The sequence below is a fragment of the Leucoraja erinacea genome, chromosome 4 (assembly GCF_028641065.1).
Source record: "Leucoraja erinacea ecotype New England chromosome 4, Leri_hhj_1, whole genome shotgun sequence".
In the NCBI taxonomy this organism is placed as follows: domain Eukaryota; kingdom Metazoa; phylum Chordata; class Chondrichthyes; order Rajiformes; family Rajidae; genus Leucoraja; species Leucoraja erinaceus.
This window is the reverse complement of record NC_073380.1, coordinates 79,537,072-79,561,500: the sequence shown is the minus strand read 5'-3', so window position 1 is coordinate 79,561,500 and position 24,429 is coordinate 79,537,072. Positions and strand designations below refer to the sequence as shown.

At 41.4% G+C, this 24,429-nt stretch overlaps 1 protein-coding gene across 2 annotated transcripts in view; it reads left to right on the top strand.

Annotated features, from left to right (window-relative positions):
• The window catches only part of taf2 (TAF2 RNA polymerase II, TATA box binding protein (TBP)-associated factor), a 102,220-nt gene extending 94,870 nt beyond the window's left edge, over positions 1-7,350 (top strand). For both annotated transcript variants that reach the window (XM_055634614.1, XM_055634612.1), the window contains 2 exons: positions 2,733-2,838; positions 5,335-7,350. In XM_055634614.1, the coding sequence (XP_055490589.1) occupies positions 2,733-2,838; positions 5,335-5,600 (372 nt within the window). In that variant the 3' untranslated portion in view covers positions 5,601-7,350. The remainder of the gene's footprint in view (positions 1-2,732; positions 2,839-5,334) is intronic.
• The last annotated feature ends 17,079 nt before the right edge of the window (positions 7,351-24,429 follow it).

Here is a 24,429-nt window from a genome sequence, read left to right as displayed (position 1 = left end):
GACGAAGGTAAAAGACGGCTTGCACAGTTTGCTAAGTCCTTTAGAGAGCAGGGAGGGGGTGGGGGGGAGAGAAGGGGAGAGAGGTGGGGGAGAAGGAGTGGAGACACTTTTAAGAAGTACTAGACTAAGTGGGACCCGTTGGGTCCCAGCATCACACGGGAGGGCTGGTCCCCCAACACAATATTCCACCTCTCCACCAATTCCAATATTGGTGGGCAGTGGAGGGAGGGGGGAGGCTGCTTTCTGGAGCGCTAGTATGGGTGTTGTGGACTGAAGGGACTGGTTTCCAGAGGGCTAGAATGGACATTGTGGGCCAAATGGATTCTTGGGCTGGCGGCTCAGGCACTCAAGCCTGTTGTGCTGGCAGCTCACTCACTCACGGCTGGTAGGCTGGCAGTTGACTCGCGGCTATTCCTTGAAGTTCCATTTCAAGCAGGGTGCAAGGCCACCAAATTCAAGTGCAGCTTTATACCATTTCAAACAGGGTGCAAGGCCACTAAAGACAGCGAGTCATGACCTCTCCATCTTACATAGACTGCTAAGCCCACACTGGGTTTTATAGTCCCTCACCCTCCCACCAGAAGGGGCGTGGCCTTCATGGCGTGATTGACAGGAGAGAGAATCTCAACATTTTTAAAACACTAATAACACTTTTATTTTTCATCGATGGGTAAAATCCATGGCACCTGATGAGCGGAGGTGGACTCTGAGTAAGATGGCCAAAACTCTCAGCAGTACGTGGTAGCGTTTTCTCAAAAATCAATATAAAGCGCAAACAGGAAGTGGTCAAGATTAGCCTTTTAGTTATAAAGAAGGCAAGGCAACTTTAATTAGGCAAGACAACTTTAATTAGGCATGGTAACTTTAATTAGGCAACACAGCTTGAGCATTTCCAGACAAAAGGAAACACAGCTTCATCATTTCCAAACCAAAGGTATATATTTTCAAACCACATTAAGGGCACTGACAGGTCAGTAAAACCACTCACAGTTTAGTAGATATGTGTTCAGTGTTTTTCACAGCTCAGACTGAGAGACGTGACCCTCTCGCTCCCCCATCTTGCAGACTGACTGAGGCACTCAACACTTCCGGATTTTATAGTCCCTCCGAAAGGGGCGTGACCTTCAGGAGAGAGAATCTGAACATTTTTTAAACACTAATAACTCTTTTATTTTTCATCAATGGGTAAAGTCCTCTTGTCCTGCTCAGCGGAGGGGGACTCTGAGTAAGATGGCCAAACATCACAGCTGTAAGTGGCAGCGTTTTCTCTAAAATCAATATATAGAACAACAGGAAGTGGTCAATATCAGACTTTTAGTAATATATAGATAATAATAAAGTTTATCGGGCATTTTACCTACCGGTCGGTGTTCCAGGGTCCTGAAAGCTCCAATGAGCCAATCAAAATGCCCGGTCAGCAAAGGAGATTGCCTACGTCGGCCCTCGACTGCCTCTAACTAAATAGCGACCGCACTCCACTGCACTACGAGTTAAAAAGAACCATGCCGACCAATTTTTACTCACGGAAAATTTTTCAACACGCTGAAAAAACTTCCACGGCCTAGCTGAGGCCAGAGTATGCGGGAACTTCCCTCGAGCATGAACAAACTCTTCTAAACTCGCAGATTAGGTCGCCGCAGTGGGACAGCTCCTTGAGGAAAGACAGGAGGATCCCTATACTACTTATCTGATTGAGTGCAGCAATCCCCATCCTATATAGCAGCCCAGTTCCTCTTTCATTATGGAATGCTATTTATTGTCATTCAAACCTAGGTTTGAACGAAATTACGAAATTAGTTCTGCTGGAGTCAATGTCTAGCACTTGCAGTCTGAGAGAAAATGTAAGCAAATCAAGCATCCAATGTAGAGGGGAGCCCATTATGAACAGTGAATGCAGTATTCTGCATTATAAAAAATATGGATTTCAGTTTTATCCAGAAGGGATATATGGATGTGGAAGAGAGCAGTTGAAAGGGTAATTATTGTGCAGAAAGGTGTTAAGAGAAATGAATCAGCTCTTTGTGGTGAAAGGTTAAACAAATGTTGCTTGGAAGGAATATTTAATTGAGAATTTTATGTTTTCTTCACAACTTTCCACTTTGTTGGCATATTTGGCTAGATACAGTCAATTCCTTGATTTAAATCGTTAATAAAGATTGCAAATAGCAGAAGCATTAGCACTGATTCTTGCACCAGCTTACTAATGACGTAAAACCTGACATTTCGATGATGTTCTGTTTATTCTTGCTCTCTTGTTTGTCTGTTAACCAATCTTCAAATGTAATGTCTCCAGTTTTAAGAATCCTAAATGCGTAATAACCACTTGTATGATATCTTGTGGTGCCTTATAAAAATCCAAATTTACCACATATGGTAAACAGAAATCTTTAATACCCTTTTTATGCCTTAACAAGCTAAAACATTTCCCAATGGTTTTTCCAAAACTACTTTTGCATAATATTGAGTTGGTGTTTTTAATTACATGATTTAGAGATCTCTGCAATACAGACATAATAATCAATTTTATAATTCACATCAGCCTAAAGGAAAATAAGAACATGAGATGGTAACACTATAGTGGAAGTTAATCTGTCACCTTTTTGGTTTGTTTCTAGGAGCTGAACTGATCATTATAATTAATAAGCAATGACTTAAATAACATTTTAAATCCTAGCCATAACTATTCAGTTCTGTAATATTGAGGGGAATTTAAAAATTGTTTTTATTTTTAGTTTTCTAATTCTCAAGAGGATGAAGAGATTGACATGGACTCAGTTCATGATAGTCAGGCTTTTATTTATCATCAATTGAACATACTTGAACGACCGTCTACTCCAGGTAAGAGAAATCATAAGTTGATAAACTAAATGTAGAAAAAGGAACCAGTTGTCCAAAGTTACAGTAAGAAGATATATGGTAGTGTGATTGCCTTTATATATGATTAGTTCACTCATTGTCCACGGACACACACGCCTACACACATACACGTAGACTGATTACATCAGTTAATTTATTTGATTTAGAATTCATGTTTTTAGGAAAAACAAAAAAATATCCTGAATTTCCAGAGAAATTTGATCATGGAAAAGTGTATGGAATTAATTAAACAACAATTATTTTACTGAAACTTTACTGATACTCGGTCAAGTATTTTAAAGTCAAAATATAATTGGAAAAATAAGTTTTTGTTTCAACATCAGCATATATTGGAACAAGATTTTGTTTATACTATGAATCATGAAACACTTATACCCATCTGCAGCATTTATTACAGACCAGTGAGGAGTTTGCCAGTCCATTGAAATTGCTTTAAACAGTAAACAGGAAAGATTGGCATTTCTTTGAACTTTAAACTATGCAGACTTCAGATATTCAAAAGTAAGCTATTCATACTTCATTTGCAAAGTGAAGAACACATCGGGACAGATCTTTAGTGTTATCCTTGTGTACTTGGTTGGTCAATGTTCCAGCATGGGTTCTGACGCAGTTTTCCATTGGCAACTTGGCTCTAAACAGTTGGCTGATGCCCATTGCAGCATTGGGATTGCCTCAGCACCGCCAGTCAGATAGACATTCAGGAATCACTTTAACAATTGGTGTAGGCCTTTTCATCCCAACCTCCTGCACTGACTCTCAACTACATTAACAGGCTGTTATGCGATTCAAGTGATCTTTACCTTTAAATCTTTTACTTTGATGAACATTAAGTGACATATGATTACATAAAGTTAATTTTCTTTCCCTGCATTTAAAATTAGCCCACGCAAACAATGAAAATCAATGGAATCATTATTGTTAACCTAAATTATAAAATTACATCTGCTCACCTTTGTCCCAGTCATTATTGATGCCTCATTCATATGAATAGTGGTTCTGCCCCTGAGTTTATGCTGGTGATATGCTGCACAAATTTAGGTGCAGATATCCCAGTCAAAGAACTGGGGTACTTGCATAAGATAATGCTGCACCTCTTGACTTAGGGTGTTCTATCAGAGCAACTTACACAACTCTGGAAATGTCACAGCTGATTTAAACAGAAGGGAAATGGAGACTATTACAACGTCCTTTGATTCAATTTGTCAATGCCGACCAAGATCCCCAACTACGTTAGTCCCATATGCCCATGTTTGGCACATATCCCTTTAAATCTTTCATATTGAAATACCTGTCCAAATATCTTTTAAATGTTATTATTGTACCTGCCTTTACTACTTTCACTGGCAGCTCATTTAAATTCTGAAATATTCTCGTTTATATGCAAAAAAGTTGCCCTCAGCTTCATTCTTTCCCCTCTCACCTTAAACCAATGCCCTCTAGTTCTTGATTCCCCCATCCTAACTGATGAAGACCAATGTGTTCCAAGCCATCTTCACCACTTAATTTACACGTGATGCCATTTTCAGGGATCTATGCACTTAGATTTCTATTCGCCTCTGGCCCGCTAGTTCACTATGAAGAGTCTTCCCCAGGTTTGATTTCTCCAAATTTGACACCTCATGCTTATCTGAATTAAACTCAATTAGCCATTCCTTGGCTCACTTGCCCAGCAAATCAAGACCCTGCAGTAATTCTTGATAACCATTTTTACTGTGTCTAAGACCACCGATCTTAATGTCATCACAAAATGTACCAACCATGCCTTGTATAATCTCATCCAAATCATTGACACAGCAGACACAGAAGACAAAATTGGCCCAGCCACAATCCTTGAGGCACAACGCTCACAAGCCTCCAGCCCCAAAAAGAAACTTCCTCTGTTTGGCACTATAACAATATTTAAGACATTTAGATGGGTACATGGATTATAAAGTTTTAGCAGGATATGACAACAGACAACAGCCATTCGGCCCTTAGATCCAGTACCGCCATTCAATGTGATCATGGATAATCATTCACAATCAGTACCCTGTCCCTCCCTTCTCCCCATCTCCCTTGACTCCGCTATCTTTAATAGCCCTTGAATAACTCTCTCTTGAAAGCATCCAGAAACCGGCCTCCACCGCCCGCAGAGAATTCCACACTCACAACTCTGTGTGAAAAGGTATTTCCTCATCTCCGTTCTAAATGGCTTACCCCTTATGGGTCAAACACGGGCAGGTTGGACTAGTGTAGATGGGCCATCTTGAATGGCATGGGCAAGTTGGGCCAAAGGGCCTGTTACCATGCTCTATGACACTGTCACGCTCTGCTTTCTATCATGAAGCCAATTCTGTATCTACCTAGCAAGATCTCCATGGATCCACTGCACAAATCTGCCTTGACTAGACAGTACCTGCGACTGTATGTATATGTGTATGTACCATGACATATCCCTGTGTCTTGTTATTTTCACAGGAAAAGAAACTCCAGCTATAGAAACTGGCATGATTTCCATGCCAGCCACTCCGGTTCCTTCACTTGGCAAAGAATCCAGTTCGGCGAAACATGGGGAACACCATCATCATCATCATCATGAACACAAGAAAAAGAAGAAAAAGCATAAACACAAGCATAAGCACAAGCACAAACATGATGGGAAAGATAAAGAAAAAGACATGTTTACTTTTGTAAACAGCCCAGCTAGTGGACGGTCGCTTAACTCTCCTTCATTTTCAGACTAAATGAAAGGGCGAACTGTCCAAGCAGCCCTACAAACTAGCAAGAATAAAGAACCAAAACGTTTGTGCCCACTTTTCCTACAAATTGTATTGTATTAGGTAATCTACATGTACAAACTTTGTTTAATTGATCTAAATTCCGGTTACTCCAAACTTACTACCCTTGTTTGTTGCAAACTGTTCAAAATCAACCTCCTTTGCACTCCACCCCTATCATTGCATTTCTATGTCCACACAACTATTCTTTATTAGCATTTGAATTAAGCGGGTCCAGCGAGTACACCGAACTCTGCTATACATTGCACTCTCTGGCTGCTTTTTGTCCTGCACAGATTTGTTGGGGCAATGTTGTTCATTGGAAAGTGAACATTATTGGTATTGAAACAAAAGCTCAAGCCAAAAATTATTTAGCAAGAGTAGTGCTCAAGCTTGTGTGTGACAATAAATGGAATGCCTCGGAACATCGTTGGAGCAGTAAATAAGAGATGGTAGCAGCTTTGAGAGTAATGAGAGGAGAAAATAATTCTGATGGATCCTTGTTATATTGGATTTTCTTGAAAAGCAATGAAACCCAGTTGTGGAATGAATGGAATAAATGGGATTCGCTTTTATGGTCTATTCAAAATAATGAAGTGAACGCACTTTTTAAATTTCTTCTCTATTTAAAAAATTGTCCCTAAATTGCTGTCAACCGTTGCTGTTTTTCATAGGTATTTGTGATATTTCATTCACTGATGATGGTGCTGATTCATTTACCTGCATCCAAGAACTTGTGGGTCATGTTATTTAAAAAAAGATAATGATTGTTTGTATTTCATATAATCTGATTTTATACAAAAGCTATAGGGTCCATATGTTTATATAATTAAAGATTTTGTCTTCAGTGATTTTGTTTGTTGTGAGTGCAACAAATGAGGAAATGAAATTATTTTCGTCATTGGCTAAATGTCTTTTTCTTCTGATTGCATCATTGCCTTTTTATTTTCTCTCTTAAATATAATATTATTTTTAATATTTGTGAAAAATATTGTACACGCCTACTATTCAGATTTCATAATTTCTAATCTTGTTCCTCAAAGACTCCCACAGTTCAGTAAATAACTTCATAATATCACAGCAAAAGTAATTTTCCCACAAATCTTGTTTTTCACTAGCCCCACCCCCTCCCCATTGTTTTAAAATAAAATTTCTACTTTTTTTTAAAAGTATAAATGGCACAATTCTAAGTGTGATAAGTTGAATATTGAATTCAAGAAGCCATCTCAAATGTTAATCATCAATTGAACTTGTAGTTTCTGAACAGTTGAGCGACATAGCTTAAACCTGCCATTGAAAAAAATGTGAATTTCGTATGTTTTCTGAATCCCAGCAGGTATTAGGGAGATGTTGGAGATGATCCATGTGAATTCGATACTTGCGCTTGTTACCATATAATATGGCTATCATAATGTCATTTATTTGACAACAGGATCCAAATTAAACACTTTTAATGTTTGTGAGACCAGATAATAATGTAATTTAGTAAAGCAAAGTTTGCTTGAATAATTTCTACATGTTTTGTATAGCCCTCTGCTAATTTATGTTTGATTTGTTGAGTGGTGTAGTTTATTATCTTAGCACCAAAGATATCTGCTTAGACTTAAGTGAATGAGGAACTAAAATTTTAAGCTGTTTTATGCTTAACAATATATGTAACTTTGTAAATATGTCCTTATGCAGTGGGAATTATTAATAAACCACAAGATTACATTCTTAAGAAGGTTAACAAAATGATTTATTTGGGACATTTAGCTGTCTTCATGATGTTAAAATTCATGGTGTTACTGGTATAATTAAAGAGTATCAGTTTCATATGCTTATAGAAACAGAAAACAGAAATTGTGAATATTCTGATCTTAATTTGGAAGTGCATGATAACTATTTTGAATGTATTATTCAAATACAAACTCCACGAAAAATACAATGAAACATTTTTTATGAACTTTAAAAATTAATTTCCTTCAAATATCAGTTACATTATTTTGACTGCTGACTCCCACAGCGACCAAGACTCCATTTCTTCCTACCCTGCCGCCTGCAAAGATACTATCCTCTACTACACCACATCTGCATACAAGATGAGGTGGTCCATACCAGGACATCTGAGATAGCAGAACCTACTGACTTCATTAACTTCACTGCCAATTTGCATCCTGCACTCAAATTCACTTGGACCATCTCCAACGTCTCCCTTCCGCTTCTTGATCTAACTGTCTCCATCGCAGGAGATAGACTATCGACTGACATCTATTATGAAACTATCAACCCCCAAGGCGGGGGTGGGGGGGTTTAATAGGGGTAACCTTTTTACACAAATAGTGTGGGTATATGGAACGAGCTGCCGGAGGAGGTAGTTGAGCCAGGTGCTATCAGCATTTTTGGAGAATTTGGACAGGTACATGGGATAGAACATGTTTAGATGGATATGAGCCAAGCGCAGGCAGGTGGGACTAATGTAGATGGGGCATATTGGTCAGCGCGTGCATGTTGGGCCAAAGGGCCTGTTTCCACACTTTCTATATGATAGTAAAACACACTTGAATCTCTAATAGAGTGAAGATTTTTTACTCCATTATCAATTAGATCAGTATTGCCTTTTGAATTGACCTGTCCAACTAGGCATGATGTTATCCCTACTCTTGGATCTACTGTTAGCAGAGTATTTTTTCTGTTTGGTCTCAATGACCCGCAGGAGGTAAACTGTCTGGAAATTATTGGCAAAATGTAGCAAAGAACATAGCCAAAGACAGGAAATTTGATATTTGTTCATTCTTCTGTTTATGATTCAGTACATTGTACTATGCTCTGTTAAATACTACATATCAAAAAGGCATCTAATGCTTTAGTTTTTGACAGTTGATCAATTGATGTTGTTTGTTTCTAAAAATTATTTTGGATAAATTCATGCAGGAATATTAATGAATATAAAGTAGTTAAACTTGCTCATTGTTGCCTCCTCGACAGACTGTTCTTTGTTAAATTTTCTTGTGTCTGTCTTTTATTATAGTACTTCAAGAGGCTGTGTTTCTGATGCCAGCAGACACTATGTCCGATAATATCTTTTCTTAATGTACCACAGTAAATTATCAAAGGGATATTGAATTTTTACTAAAAAATTTAAGTTGCAATAATTGAGCAAATTTGATTATTTTGCAAGTTTTATATTCTCTTCTCGGGTATGATTCCAATATGTGCTCCACTGACTATTATGATGCCACTTTCGTTATTTTCAGTTCATTTAGCAATCGTTCAGTCCTCTTCATAGAAATCTTGGTGTTTTGCTTTGAAGGTTTACTAAATTAGAAACAGTAGGGTAACTGAATGTAAATTGCCGTGATATCAGTGCATTGATTAGAAAAACACAATCCCCTCATATGGTTGAATGCATTGGTCATATTCAGACGCTTGTTGTGGTTGATTTATTATCAAGAAGAAATTGTGCTCTTGATAAAGCTACGCTGCAGTTATACTGTATTCCTTCAGATCAAAAAGCACAGTTTCACTCTTTCAAAAGAGAGCCTTGACAGCCATCTTACTAAAGAGTTGTCATTTTCAAGCAATCTCATGATGTCTTGTATTGAAATAAATTGTTACATGGACTCACCTTTCACCACACCAGCCTCTGCATCCAACACATTATCCTCCGACATTTGCGTCACCTCCTATGGGATCCCACCACTAAATACATCTTCCCATTTGCACCTACCCAGGGACTGCTCCATCCATGACCCATGACTCATTCCATCCCACCCATACCACTGCCTACGTACTTTCCCCTGCAACCACAGGAGATGCAACACTTATCCTTTTATCTCCTTCCTCGACTCCATACAGGCACCCCAACAGTCCTTTCAGGTTAGACAGAGGTTCACCTGTACGACCTCTAACCTTATCTACTGCATCTGGTGTTCCCAATGTACATTAGCGAGACCAAACGTAGACTCGGCGGCCGTTTTGATGAACACTTATGGTCAGTCCACGTAGGCCTACGGGATCTCGGTGCAGCCAACCATTTCAACATTCTCATTCCCATACTGACCTTTCTGTCCTGGGCTTCCTCCAGAGTGAGGCTACACGCCAAATGGAGGAACAGGACCTCATATTTTGCTTTGGTAGCTTATAACACAGCAGTATGAATATTGAATTCGCTAATTTTAAGTAACTTCATCTCATCCTCCCCTCTCCCTCCTTGTCCCCTTCCTCCCCCTGTAATTTTACACTTTAGAGTCATAGAATCATATAGTATGGAAATAGGCCCTTCAGCACAACTTGCCCACACCAACTAACATGTCCCATCTACACTAGTCCCACCTGCCTGCATTTGGCCCATATCCCTTAAAACCTGTCCTAGCCATTAACCAGGTTAAATGTTTCTTAAACATTGTGATATTACCTGCCTTAGCTGCCTCTTCTGGCAGCTCATTCCATACACCCACCACCTTTTGTGTGAAATGGTTGCCCCTCAGTTTCCTATTAAATCTCTCCCCCCTCAGCTTAAATCTATGTGCTCTGATTTCCCGATTCCCCTACTCTGAGCAAGAAACTCTGTGAATAAACCTGATCTATTCTTCTCATGATTTTATACACTTCTATTGGATCACCCCTCATCCTCTTGCACTCCAAGGAATAAATCTGTAGCCTGTTCAACCTCTCCCAGTAGCTCAGGCCCTTGATTCCTGTCAACATCCTTGTAAATCTCCTCTGCATTCTTTCCAGCTTGACAACATTTCCATGTTGTTCCACAGTTCTCCACATTGTTTCTCCAGAGACCGCACCTTCCTGAGCCAACAATGGACCTACTATTCAATGCCTTGTATGAGTTTATTTGTGGCTGGCCCAGATTGGTCCTGGTCTGTTCTTGCTTACAGGTCTTCAACTCCCCCACCCTCTACTTTCAGTCTGAAGAAGGGTCCCGACACGAGACGTCACCCATCTATTTTCTCCAGAGATGCTGCCTGACCTGCTGAGTTACTCCAGCACATTGTGTTTACCTTTGGTATAAACCAGCATTTGCAATTCTTTGTTTTTGCAATGGGCACAGGTATGGAATTAGTTTCAAAAATCATCTTTAATCTGTCTCTGAAAGTGGATGAAATGTCTTTCTTTCAGGAATCTGGTCATCTCAATCAGGTAGGTTTTGAAGAAATAAAATCTTTGCATTGAATTTCAAATTAAAAACAGAAATGTTGTAAACATTCACCATGTCAATAGGCATCTGTGGAAAGAGAACCAGTTAACAATTCAGGTCTAAGATCCTTCATCAAAACTTAAAAAAGGTCATTTCAATCTGAAGAGAAGGTGGGAGGGGAATGGATTGGACAAAAAGAATATCTGATAGGTCAAGTATTTTAACGCGTAATTTGTGTCCTGTGTGGCTTTTAGCTGGGATGTGGGAGTCCCTTGCTATAATGTTACAGGAGGCCACAACCAGATTTTGAAACACAGAAAATAGGTGTAGGAGTCGGACATTCGGCCCTTCAAACCAGCACCACCATTCAATATGATCATGGCTGATCATCCAGAATCAGTACCCCATTCCTGCATTTTCTCCATATCCCTTGATTCAGTTAGACCTGTGAGTTGTAGTTTCATCAAATTGCAAGACCATTGTGCAAGTGGAATGGGGAATTAAGGTGGTGGGCAACCGGAAGCACTGGATCACTGACCAAGTGTTCCCCAAGCATCAGCCAACATAAATATTACCCTAATAAACACAGGATGCATACTGTTATCTTTGCTTACTCTTTCTGCCCTTTATTGCCAAGGATCACCCCCTGGCCCCATCTTATTTGTCAGCAACATTGCAGTCTCTTTTGTATTTTCATTGACCTGTTTCCCTCTTCAGAGTTGTTGGCTAACATGCCTGTATTTATTGCATTCTCTGTTTTCATTTCAGATTTGTAGTATCTTATTTTTTTTGCTACTTGATCACTACAATAGATTGTACTCATCTATAAAATGATTTTGCTGGATAGCCTGCACGACAACATTTCATTGTATCTCTGTTCACATGACAATAAATTAGCTAACAAACAAACTAATGCACAAATGCCTTGTGACCTTTGGGATATAAAGCACTGATACATGTGTATTGTAGCCTGGCTGTATTGTAGGTGATTTGTTGGTCATTGCGTTGCAATGTGCCGGACCAACAAAGGATGCATCATTACTGAGCTCGAGTCATTAGATCATAATCAGGATTAATAATCCTGAGTATGCTTCCCCTTCCCAAGTTAAGGGGTGCTGAAACTAAACCAGAATGGACTTGTAACCCAACTAAAGTATCATTTAATAATTTGCAAAATTATAATTTATTATAATTTCACAAATTACATTAACCTGAAATAGAAGGTTTGGACTCAATGCATAATAAGAATTTGCATGAACCTTAAACCTTTTGGAGAAAAGGCATTGTAATAATAGGGAAATTATTTAAAAAAAACCTAACACTGTATAAGTCTTTATTCTTCTTAAATCATTGGCATCCATTTTTGCATTCTGCAATCACACACTTTTATTTGATAAGTAATAATATCATGGGTTATTCTTTTATCACTTTTAATACTTTTGTTCATTTTTAGCATCTGGGCACAATCAGCAAGACGAGCATTTATTGCCCATCTCTGATTATTCTGAAAATAGAGATGAAGCTCAGCCTTTCCTCGCTGCACTCATCTGGTGATGCTGCCCCCACAGTGCAGTCGATAAGGAGTTCCAGTGATGATGGCGGTCTGACGATATATTTCCATGTCAGGACGGTATGCACTCTCAAGGGGAACCTGCTGGTGGCGGTGTTCCTCTGCTTTGTCTTTAGTGATATAAGCTTTGGGAAGCGCTGTTGAAGCAACCCGGGGTGAATGAATGCACTGCATTTTTGGTTTGTCCATACAAAATGAACATTTAATTTAGTTCAGCGAGTACCTGTCAAAGAGGTTGCTTTGTTATGAATGTGTTGAGCTTCTTGAGAGTTGTTTGTGGTGCATTCATCCATATATTTCCGTCAAATTAATGCATCTTATGGATGGTTGAAGTGCTTTTGTGTGTCAGGTGCTGTGTTATTTTCAACAGGATAATCCAGCCTCTGAACTACTCTTGTAATCACAGTATTTTAAGTGGCTAGTGTAGATCAAAGATACTAGAGCGGAGCAAGATAGACCACTCCTGCAAAATCCAATGGACTGACGTGTAGTACGCAATGGAGCATAACTTCCGTCATTTCAGTAAACCCGACCCGACCAGTTATGCCTCTCGCAGTGTAATCAGCGTTAGGCGGGAACTGTTTTTGTTTACTATGTTCTACTCCGCTCTAGTATCTTTGTGTAGATGAGTTTCTGGTCCATACTGATGTTCCTCAGAATGTTAATGGTGGGGGACTTGGCAATGGTAACGCCATTGAATGTCAAGAATAGATTATTTAAACTCCTTATTGTTGGAGATGGTCATTGCCTTGCACTATTGTGGCATGAATGTCACTTCCCATTTCTCAGCCAATGTTGCATCATTGATCCTGCTCAACCAAAGCCCCATAGTGTGAGTTAGTAAAAATAAACGAATCTATCAGCCAAAGGATCTAATGGTAAACCAGTTATATAATAAATATCAAAGCCTTAAAACCACATCCAGCTGTGGAAAGCATCATCTTGTTTGATTAATGCTACGATTGTACTCAAACCTAGTCAGTGATAATTTAACAGATGATGCTATGGCTTCAGTGATAATACTCAAATGAAACAAAAATACCCAGTTAACATATAATGCCAGAATTACATTTCCCAATGAATCAATGTAAGTTGTAAAATTACTTCAGAACAACCTTCCCTTGTTCCATCAAAGTTTATATTTTTATTATTTTATTTCATCATAGGTTGTTTAAAACATTAATGAAGTGTTGCTTTTACAATCAGCTGAATGAAGAAAGGAATATTTATCCGTGTCACAAATTTAAATTTAGTCTATTGTGCATGAGGGTACTTGTCCCTATGTGATCAAAAGATGCAGAGTTACACAGTGACATTTTGTTTTCCTTTTAACTAGTTGTTAAACTAACAGTTATGATAACTAGTTGCTTCTGTTACTAACTGGTTAATCTATCTGTATATAGACACAAAATGCTGGAGTAACTTAGCGGGACAGACGGCATTTCTGGAGAAAAGGCTAAAAGGAATAGGTCACGTTTCGGATCGAGACCATTCTTCAGTCTGAAGAAAGGTCTCAACCCAAACCATCACCTATTCCTTTTTTCCAGAGATGCTGTCTGTCCCACTGAGTTACTCCAGCAAATTGTGTCTATCTTTGGTTTAAACCAGCATCTGCAGTTCCTTCTTACACAATCCATATCTGCACAATAATTTGTACAAAAACGTTACAATATTGATTCACTATATGCAGTAAATGTCCTGAACAACTGAATTTCATTTTTAATTAACCCTAATGTCATACATTTGGGCAGATCTTCCATTGCCCCCAAATTGCTGGCAATCTGTCCTTGGCCAAGCTGCTTGTTGCTGCATGACACCTGAAACAGTCCTCCACTTGAAGTGTGGATATTGACTGGTAAAATAGCTTTGATACCTCATCAGACTCACCTATTGTCTGAAGTACAAGTGCTCTGACTGTGTCCTAAAACATTCATAAATAGTAACACTTCAGACGTATTTAAAAAAATCTACACTTTACATTCAGAAGAAAGTAAACATTTCACATGCTAGTAATCAATTTGAAAGCATTGAAATAATCTTAAATAAATAAAAAATGCAGAGTACTTCCTATTAATTTGAATGGGACTGCTGAGCTTGAACAGCAAGGTTCAGTCCAATCCTGATCAGGGTTTCCAACTTGAGAACTGGAAAACACACAGAAACTAATAGTCCCCTGTTGGACTCCATCTGGAATTTCTTCGTGCAATATGAGTAGTTACAATGGACAACAGCAGAGATGCTGATGTTGACTTCGGCTCCTGCCAGCACTGAAAGCTTGAGGATGCCCATGTAAATTTCAGCATGAACACTGGTGTCCTTAAGTCCAGAATAACTTCTGGCCCACTAATTTCAGGATAAATAACTCATTGCAGTAAGACGGCATGTTGCAGTAACTTGCACCAAAATGTGGTTTTACGTTGTAAGTATGAGGTGTTGCACTTCGGAAGGTTGAATGTAAGGGGAAATGATCCAATTAAAGGCAAACCCCAACAGATCAAGAGTTCCGAGCCCTTAACTCCCTGAAAGTGGCAAAATAAGAGGGGGAAAGAAGATGTGGCCTTCATTGGATGGAACAATGAAATAAGAGCCATTAAGCCACTTTGTAGGACTTTGGTTTGGGCACATTTGAAGTATTGCATACTCGTCTGGTGGACCAAATACAGGAAGGATGTGGAGCCTTTGAAAAGGGTGCCGAGGAGGTTTACGAGAGCGATGCCTTAACTACAAGGAGAGGTTAGACAGACTTGGATAGTTTCCTCTGGAATGTTGGAGATTCAGAAGAGACCTGAGAGAAGCAATGTTAGGGCAGAACCTTTATTCCAGGATGTAAACATCAAATACTAGAGGGCATAGCTTTAAGGTGGGGCAATGTTTAAAGGAGATGTGCAGGGCAAGGTTTTTACCCAGAGGATGATGAGTGCCAGGAATGCACTGCCAGGAGTGGTGGTGGAGGCAGATACAACAGTGGCCTTTAAGAGGCAATTGGAAAACGACATGGAAATGCAAAGAATAGATTACGTGCAGGCAGATAAGAGTTGTTCTTAGCATCAGGTTCAGTACAGATATTGTGGGCCAGAGGGCCTGGTCCTGTGCTGTACTGCAGTTGCTTGGTGAAAATTACTTCGGTTGACTTTCAACATTCGATCAAAGAATTCTTGCTCAATTTTTGTGTTTGTTCTGTATAATTGTGTCCATGGCTCATTTATAGCTGACAATCCTTTTCCCTGTAAGTCAACACTTCCAGGAAGAGTTGTGTTAGATCCTAAACCAAGGATGCATATGTCACTTGTAACTGATTCAATATAGTCTCAACTGCAGTCTGTAAATTTAGCACAATCTGCTTTTAATTCCAATTTATAAATGAGAAGTTCTGTATTTTCATTTTGATGTTTTGTTTTTTTTTTTACTTTGGTGCCTGTATTCTATCTAATTGCAGTACTTTCCCCTTGCTGGAGCCAGCTGGCTATTGTATAAATGGAATGGATTGTGTCCAGTTCTCAAATTTTGACTTGCATTCAGTTTTTTTTGCAGAACAACTGACCCAAATAATATAAAGGTTACAAAAAAGTGAACATGTAAACAAGAATGAAGTACATGATATAATTGCTCATAGTAAGTGTTTTTATAAATCATTTGGGGAAATATGGCCTGTTAAGAACAGGCAGTATTATTATAAACAATAATTGCAGAACTATTAAATATTTTTGTCCACTTTCACGCTAGAAGGAAAGCATACCGTATCATTGCTGGAGAAATAATTAAAAAACAAAATGAAGGAAGTTAATGAATAAAATAATGAAATTCGGATAAGTAAATCTTGGGAATCTTAATAATCGGACAGTTCGTACAGTAGAGAACCGAACAACATAACTTATTAAAGCTGGTATTCTTGTGTTGAAGAATAAGACAACAAATTGAGTGACAGAATCATTTATTTCATGGTCCATTCAGCCTATTATGGGTTTAGCCTATCTAAAAGAGTTAACTGTGTTGTCCCACTTCCCTGCTTTTTTACATAGCTATGCAAATATCTCTCTCACATATTCATCTATAATTGGTATAATCTTTAGCAGCAGGTGAGGTATTGGACGACTGAGGGATGTTAACGTTATGCCTTTATTAAAGAAGTGTTGCAAAGACGTGTCAGGCGGTTGACCCTGACCTCAGCGGTGGAAAAGTTACTGGGATTCTGAAAGACAGGTAATATCAGCAATTGGAAGGCCAAGGATTCATTAGGGAAGTCAGCATGACTTTGTATGTGGGCGATCATGTCTCACAAATTTGATTGGAGTTGTTTGAAGCGGTTCCAAAGAGGATTGACAAAGACAGGTTGGTAGATGTTGTCTACATGGACATTAGGATGGCCTTTTTATTAAACCGTTTAAAATGAGCGCCAAAAAGCAGCTAGAATTAGCCCAGAGCTTATGTGGATTTTGAACAAGCAGCAACAAAGAGAAGCATGGAGAAGAACTGATTGGCTGAAGCCCGTGAGAAAGATGAGTAAGGCACAGGTGAAAAACAGTTTAAAACTGAGAAATTGGTTTACTAAATAGGTAAAATAGGCAATTTATCAGTCAATATAAGCAGGGCTGCTCTAAGGGAGCGGCAGTGAGGGAGCGGCCTAGTGAGTAAAGTGTGAGTCTTTGGCTCGAGAGTCTTCAGCGAGGAGGCTGAGGGAGGACACCACACCAAATGCTGGAGAGGGAGAGACGAAAGAAGGAGATGTCAAGCAAGCTGATTCAGTGTGATGCTTGCAGTATGTGGGAGGTCAAGGACACCGTTGGTGCCTCTGGCTGCTACAAATGTGAGAAGTGCATCCAGGTACAGCTCCTGAAGGACCATGTTGGGGAACTGGAGAAGCAAGTGGATGACCTCAGGTTCATCTGAGAAACGGAGTCATTCCTCGACGAGTCCTACAGTAAGATTGTTACTGGAAGAGAGAAGGTGGGTGACGGTGAGAAAGGGATGGAAAGCATGGAATGCAAAGGTCCCCGGGTGTTGTACCTCTTGCAAACAGGTTCACCCACTTAGAAGGGACAAAAGACGTTAACACACTGAGCAGCGCACTGTCTTGTGAAGCAAAAAGTGCTGTTGAGCCAAAACCAAAGAGGCCGACGTCAGGCAACGCCGTGGTAATTGGAGACTCCATTGTGAGTGGTATGGACAGGGGTTTCTGTGACAACAGACCGGATTCAAGGATGGTTGTGCTGCCTCCCTGGTGCCACGATCCAGGATGTCAAGGGCGAATGTGAACAGCCGGAAGTTGTAGTGCATGTTGGCACAAACGATGTCGGAAAGAAGGGGATGAATATTCTGAAGCGTGACGAGAGAGCTCAGAAAATGCTGAAAAGCAGAACCTCCAGGGTTGTTATCTCCAGTTTGCTTCCAGTTCCTCGTGCTGGCAAGAGCAGGGACAGGGAGATACAGGACCTGAATGTGTGGCGGAGGAACTGGTGCACGGGGCAGGGATTTAGATTCTTAGATCACTGGGATCTGTTTTGGAGTAAGGGGGAACTGTAAAAAAAGGACGTATTGCACCTGAACAGGTGGGGGACCAGCATTCTGGCAGGCAGGTTTGCCACTGCGACACAGGTGATTTTAAACTAAATAAGCGGGAGGGGGGTCAAATGGGATAGTCAAGGACAGAGTTAAAGGGAAAGGGAGTAAAGGGATAGAATGACCCCAGAATTAACGGGAAAGGAAGCTCACAAAAGGATAGGAGAGTATGGCCAAGAGTAATAGGGATCGATGAGAAAGGTGAGATGCGTAAGGAATTAAAAGTATTGTATATGAATGCGCAAATTCTAAGAAGTAAAGTAGATGAGCTTGAGGCTCAGTTAGAGGTTGGTAGATATGACATTGTGGGGATTACTGAGACGTAGCTGCAGGAGGATTGGGCCTGGGAACTTAATATTCAGGGTTATACATCCTATAGAAAGGACAGGCAGGTGGGCAGAGGAGGGGAGGGGGGGGGGGGTAGCTCTGCTGGTGAGGGATGGAATTCAGTCCCTTGCGAGGGAAGACATAGGGACTGACAAGATAGAGTCACTGGATTGAGTTGAGGAATTGCAAACGCAAGAAGACACTATTTGGTGTTATCTACAGACCCTCAAATAGTAGCCCGGATGTTGGGTGTAAGTTGCAGCAGGAGTTAAAACTGGCATGTAACAAAGATAATGCCACTGTGGTAATGGGGGATTTCAATATGCAGGAAATCTGAGGAAGGACATTATTGCCATAGAGGGAGTACAGAGAAGGTTCACCAGACTGATTCCTGGGATGTCAGGACTTTCATATGAAGAAAGACTGGATAGACTCAGCTTGTACTCGCTAGAATTTAGAAGATTGAGGGGGGATCTTATAGAAACTTACAAAATTCTTAAGAGGTTGGACAGGCTAGATGCAGGAAGATTGTTCCCGATGTTAGGGAAGTCCAGGACAAGGGGTCACAGCTTAAGGATAAGGGGGAAATCCTTTAAAACCGTGATGAGAAGAACTTTTTTCACACAGAGAGTGGTGAATCTCTGGAACTCTCTGCCACAGAGGGTAGTTGAGGCCAGTTCATTGGCTATATTTAAGAGGGAGTTAGATGTGGCCCTTGTGGCTAAAGGGATCAGGGGGTATGGAGAGAAGGCAGGTACGGGATACTGAGTTGGATGATCAGCCATGATCATATTGAATGGCGGTGCAGGCTCGAAGGGCCGAATGGCCTACTCCTGCACCTAATTTCTATGTTTCTATGAAGAAAGCTAATGGAATGTTGGCCTTCATAACAAGAGGATTTCAGTATAGGTTCTTCTGCAGTTGTATAGGGCTCTGGTAAGACCACATCTGGAGTATTGTATACAGTTTTGGTCTCCTAATTTGAGGAAGGACATCCTTGTGATTGAGGCAGTGCAGCGTAGGTTCATGAGATTGATCCCTGGGATGGCGGGACTGTCATATGAGGACAGATTGAAAAGACTAGGCTTGTTCACTGGAGTTTAGATGGATGAGGGGATATCTTATAGAAAGATATACAATTATGAAAGGACTGAACTAGATGTAGGAAAAATGTTCCCAATGGTGGTCGAATCCAGAACCAGGGGCCACAGTCTTAGAATAAAGGGGAGGCCATTTAAGACTGAGGTGAGAAAAAACGTTTTCACCCAGAAAGTTGTGAATTTGTGGAATTCCCTGCCACAGAGGGCAGTGGAGGCCAAATCACTGGATGGATTTACGAGAGAGTTAGATAGAGCTCTATGGGCTAGTGGAATCAAGGGATATGGGGAGAAGGCAGGCACGGGTTATTGACAGGGAACGATCAGCCATGATCACAATGAATGGCGGTGCTGGCTCAAAGGGCCGAATAACCTCCTCCTGCGCCTATTTTCTATGTTTCTATATTTCTATGTCAAGTCGAGTTAACTTTATTTGTCATATTCACATACAAGATGTACAGTGAAATGAAAGTGGCAATGCCTGCGGGATTGTGCAAAACAACAGAACAGAACCAGTACAGGTGCACAACCTTTTATCCGGAGTTCCGGAAACCGAAAAACTCCGAAAACCGGCCATTTTTTCCAGATGTCGTCTGCGCACCAAAGCTCGCGTTTGGCGCCAAACTTGACCCGAAACGACCCACGGTCAACCCAGGTCTGTACTACTGTAGCGGCTGCCTCCTCCCCAGAGACTGGGAGACGCTTAAACATCTGTAAATCATTGCTTAAATGTTAGTCAGTTAGTTTGGAGGGCTTTTATGTGAAGGGGGGGTGAAGGGGTAAACTTTAATTCTTAGTCCCCTACCTGGTCGGAGAGGCGGGGAGCGGTCAATGCCTTACCGGGTCGCCGTGCAGTAAGCTCCGCAGTGCTGTGGCCGGTGGGGCTGCGGGCAGCGCCGGTTGTAGCTCCGACCCCGGCAACTCTACCCCTGGCTGCGAGGCGCTCCAAATCCAGCGCGGCCCGCGGCCGGACGCCCCAGCTCCGCGAATGTTGGGAGTCGGCGGCGTCGCAGCGCTGGGACACCAGCGGGGAGCGGGCAATGCCTTACCGGGTCGCCGTGCGGCAAGCTCCGGAGCGCTGTGGCCGCCGACTCCCAACATTCGCGGAGCGTCGCTGGATTTGAAGCCGCGCAGCCGGGGGTAGAGTTGCTGGGGTCGGAGCTCCAACCGGCGCCGCCCGCGGCCGGACGGAGCCGCCAGCTCCGCGAGGTTGGGAGTCGCCGACCAGGTAGGGGACTAAGAATTAAAGTTTCCCCCTTCACCCCTACTCCACCACCACCACATAAAATCCCTCCAAACTAACTGACTAACATTTATGCAATGATTCTCCCGGTCTCCGGGGAGGAGGCAGCTGCTCCCGACTTTTCAAGCCGCCCGCGCTACCTACCTAATCTACGCTAAAAATCTTCCATTCGGAAATCCGAAAATGTCCGAAATCCGACAAGTGTCTGGTCCCAAGGCTTTCGGATAAAAAGTTGTGCACCTGTATTTACATTTTTTTTTTAAAGACACAATAGTAAATTAGTCCCTGGTGAGATTAGAGTTTACAGTCCTGATGGCCTATGGGAAGAAACTCCATCTCATCCTCTCTGTTTTTGCAGCGTGACAGTGGAGGCGCTTGCCTGACCGCAGCAGCTGGGGTGGTAGGGGTCCTTCATGATCTTGCTGGCTCTGGATCTGCACCTCCTGGTCCTGCAGGGGGGTGAGTGTAGTTCCCATAGTGCGTTCGGCCTAACGCACTACTCTCTGCAGAGCCTTCCTGTCCTGGGTAGAGCTGTTCCCGAACCAGATCGCGATTTTACTGGACAAGATGCTTTCTACAGCCCCAGAGTGGAAGGACTGAAGGATCCTCAGAGAGGCTCTGAATTTCCTCAGCTGCCTGAGGTGGTAAAGGCGCTGCCTTGCCTTTCTCACCAGTGCTGCAGCGTGTGTTGTCCATGTCAGATCCTCTGTGATGTGGACTCCCAGGTATTTAAAGCTGCCCACCCTATCCACAGTAGTCCCATTTATCTACAGTGGCGTGTAAGTCCTCGGTTGTTGAGCCCTTCTAAAGTCCACAATCAGCTCCTTAGTTTTAGTGACATTCAAGAGAAGGCTGTTGTCCTGACCCCAGAGTGCCAGGTCAACCACCTCCTCCAGGTAGGCCTTCTCATCGTTATCGGAGATCAGGCCCATCACCACTGTGTCATCAGCAAACTTGATGATGGAGCTGGAGCTGAACCTGGCCACACAGTCATAGTCAGGTTAGATTGCATGGAATCCAGGATGACTTAGCCAATTGTCTTAGTGGAAAGAGTTAGATGGTAGATGGTGACTGTTGTTATTCACATTGGAGATGTATGACCAGTAGTGTTCCACAGGGTTTGGTGCTGGGTCCACTGTTGCTTGTCATCTCTACCAATGCTCTGAATGATAATGCTGTTTACATGTTGGTAAGTCTGTATATCACAGCAAAATTTGGTGATATGGAATATAATTTAAACAAGTGTGAAATGTTGCATTTTGGTCAGTTAACCAAGCACAGGATTTACACGTGAAAATGACAGGGCCCAGAATGTGCTGCAGATCCGCAACCTAAGCGTGCAGGTACATAGTTCATGGAAAATGGTGACACGTCGACATGATGGTGTAGAAGGCATTTAGCATGCCTACCTTTATTGGTCAGGGCATTGTGTACTGGAGTCGGAACGTTATTTTACAACTATACAAATTGTGGTGAGATTGCACATGAGGATTGCACATAGTTCTGAACGTGCTTTTATAGAAAGGATGCCATTAAGCTGGAAAGGAGGCAGAAAAGATTCACTGGGACTAGAAGGCTTGGGTTATAAGGAGAGACCGGGTAAGTTGGAACTTTTTCCCTGTGCCATAGAAGATTGTCCCATCACTGAGGATGTGTCCCGGTGCATCTGGAAGATGTATATTTTTCACACTGAAGTCTGGCTCAGCCAGTGGCAACCTGGGAATAGACTGGGTGACAACCAAGAATAGACACCTAATAAAGCTACAGAAAGGCCTAATGAACCACCGTCGCCTAAAAATCCATCAGGCGAGAATGAAATGCTCGGAGAAGGAGAAAGAGGTGGAGTGCACAGGCCTTGAACCTGGTGAGACACAGGAGGAGCCCGGCCAGGACTCACCCCACAGAGCCCAGTCCCTCCACGCACTAGGGTCTCCCAACCCCCGCATAGTAGTTACTAAGATAGCTGATCCGTGGGCGGTTGCTGCTGGGACGCAAGTCGGGGCCTGATCAACCCTGGCTGGGTCGCCTGGGCGAGGGTGTCTGATGTTGTGAGACCCAAAACACCCGATAACCCCAGGTCACATCGCTGAGGATCCGTCCCAGCGCATCTAGAAGATGTATATTTTTCACAGGAGTTCAATGGTGTTTTATTGTCAAATGTGCGAAGTGGAAAAGCAAAGTGAAATTATTTTCTTACAAACAGTCCAGTAGAGTATCTCCATACCACCCTCGATTAACAGTTGCACAGAAATAGTCTACTGAGCCTGCAGGCAAGAGGTACCATGTTTGGTGACATTATAGAGGTATATCAAATCATGATAGGGTGGTTGGTCACAGTTGTTTTTCTGGCATAGGGAAGTGAAAACTAGAGGGTATAGATTTAAGGTGACGAGGAAAAGTTTAAAATGGACTGAAGGGGAAACCTTTTCATACCGCGGGTATATGGAACAAGCTGTTGATGAGTACAATTACAATGTTTAAAGCCATATGGACATGTTTATATATAGAAAACGTTCAGAGGGATATAGGTTAAATGCAGGCGAATGAGATCAGCTCATTAGACATCTTGGTTGGTATGGATAAGTTGGACCAAAGGGCCTTTTTCCATGCTGCATAACTGATTTGAATGATCAAATTTGGTTACACCACATTTTCAGAGAATGCTTTCCAATCATCTCATTGCAGCTTAAATCTCTTGTTTACTCGCTGGATTTTTTGTCAAATAGCTTCAAATTGTGTTCCCAATTACTGATTCTTAGTCCGATGAAGAGACTTTGTCAATCTAATCTATTAAAATGCCATATAATACTCAACAATTATGATAAATCTCAACTTCTCTGTTCATGGGTGAAGTATATCAGCTTCTGCAATCTCATGATGCAAGTCAAATTCCATTTACTATTTTGTTCAATAATTTCTGTGCCCTTCTTAAGCTCTTGACAGTTTTGTTAAAATACTCTGCCAAAGATCTAATCAGTGATTTACAATGTTTACCTTAAATTAATTGTTTTTCTGAATAAGCTGTACCTGTCTTTCTTAAAACAATGTGTGAAGTAACTGGCTGGAGCTTTCCTGGACATCTTCAACATCTCACAATTACTGCTTTAAAAGGACATCCTTAATACCAATGTCCAATAAGTAGAATATGACATATGTCAATGACTACTGACCGGTGACACTCATGTCCATACTGATGATGTGCTTTGAGGTTGAAGTTTAGATTTATTATTGTCAGGTGTACTGAGGTGAGGTTTGTTTTGCATGCTATCCAATAATATCAACTATATTACTAAAAGTCTGATCTTGCCACTTCCTGTTGTTCTGTATATTGATTTTAGAAAAAACGCTGCCACTTACGGCTGTGAATTTTTGCCATCTTACTCGGAGTCCCCCTCCGCTGCGCAGGAAAAATAAAAGAGTTATTAGTGTTTAAAAAATGTTGAGATTATCTCTCCTGAAGGCCATGCCCCTTCCGGAGGGACTATAAAACCCGGAAGTGTTGAGTGCCTCAGTCAGTCCCTGCAAGATGGGAGAGGGTCACGTCTGTCAGTCTGAGCTGTGAATAACACTGAACACATGTCTACTAAACTGTGAGTGGTTTTACTGACCTGTCAGTGCCCTTAATGTGGTTTGAAAATATAGTTTGGAAATGCTAAAGCTGTGTTGCCTTTGGTTTGGAAATGCTAAAGCTGTGTTGCCTTTGGTTTGGAAATGCTAAAGCTGTGTTGCCTAATTAAAGTTGCCTTGCCTAATTAAACTTAACTTGCCTTTCCTAATTAAATGTATCTTGCCTTGCCTAATTAAAGTTGCCTTGCCTAATTAAAGTAATCTTGACCACTTCCTGTTTGCTCTTTATATTGATTTTAGAAAAA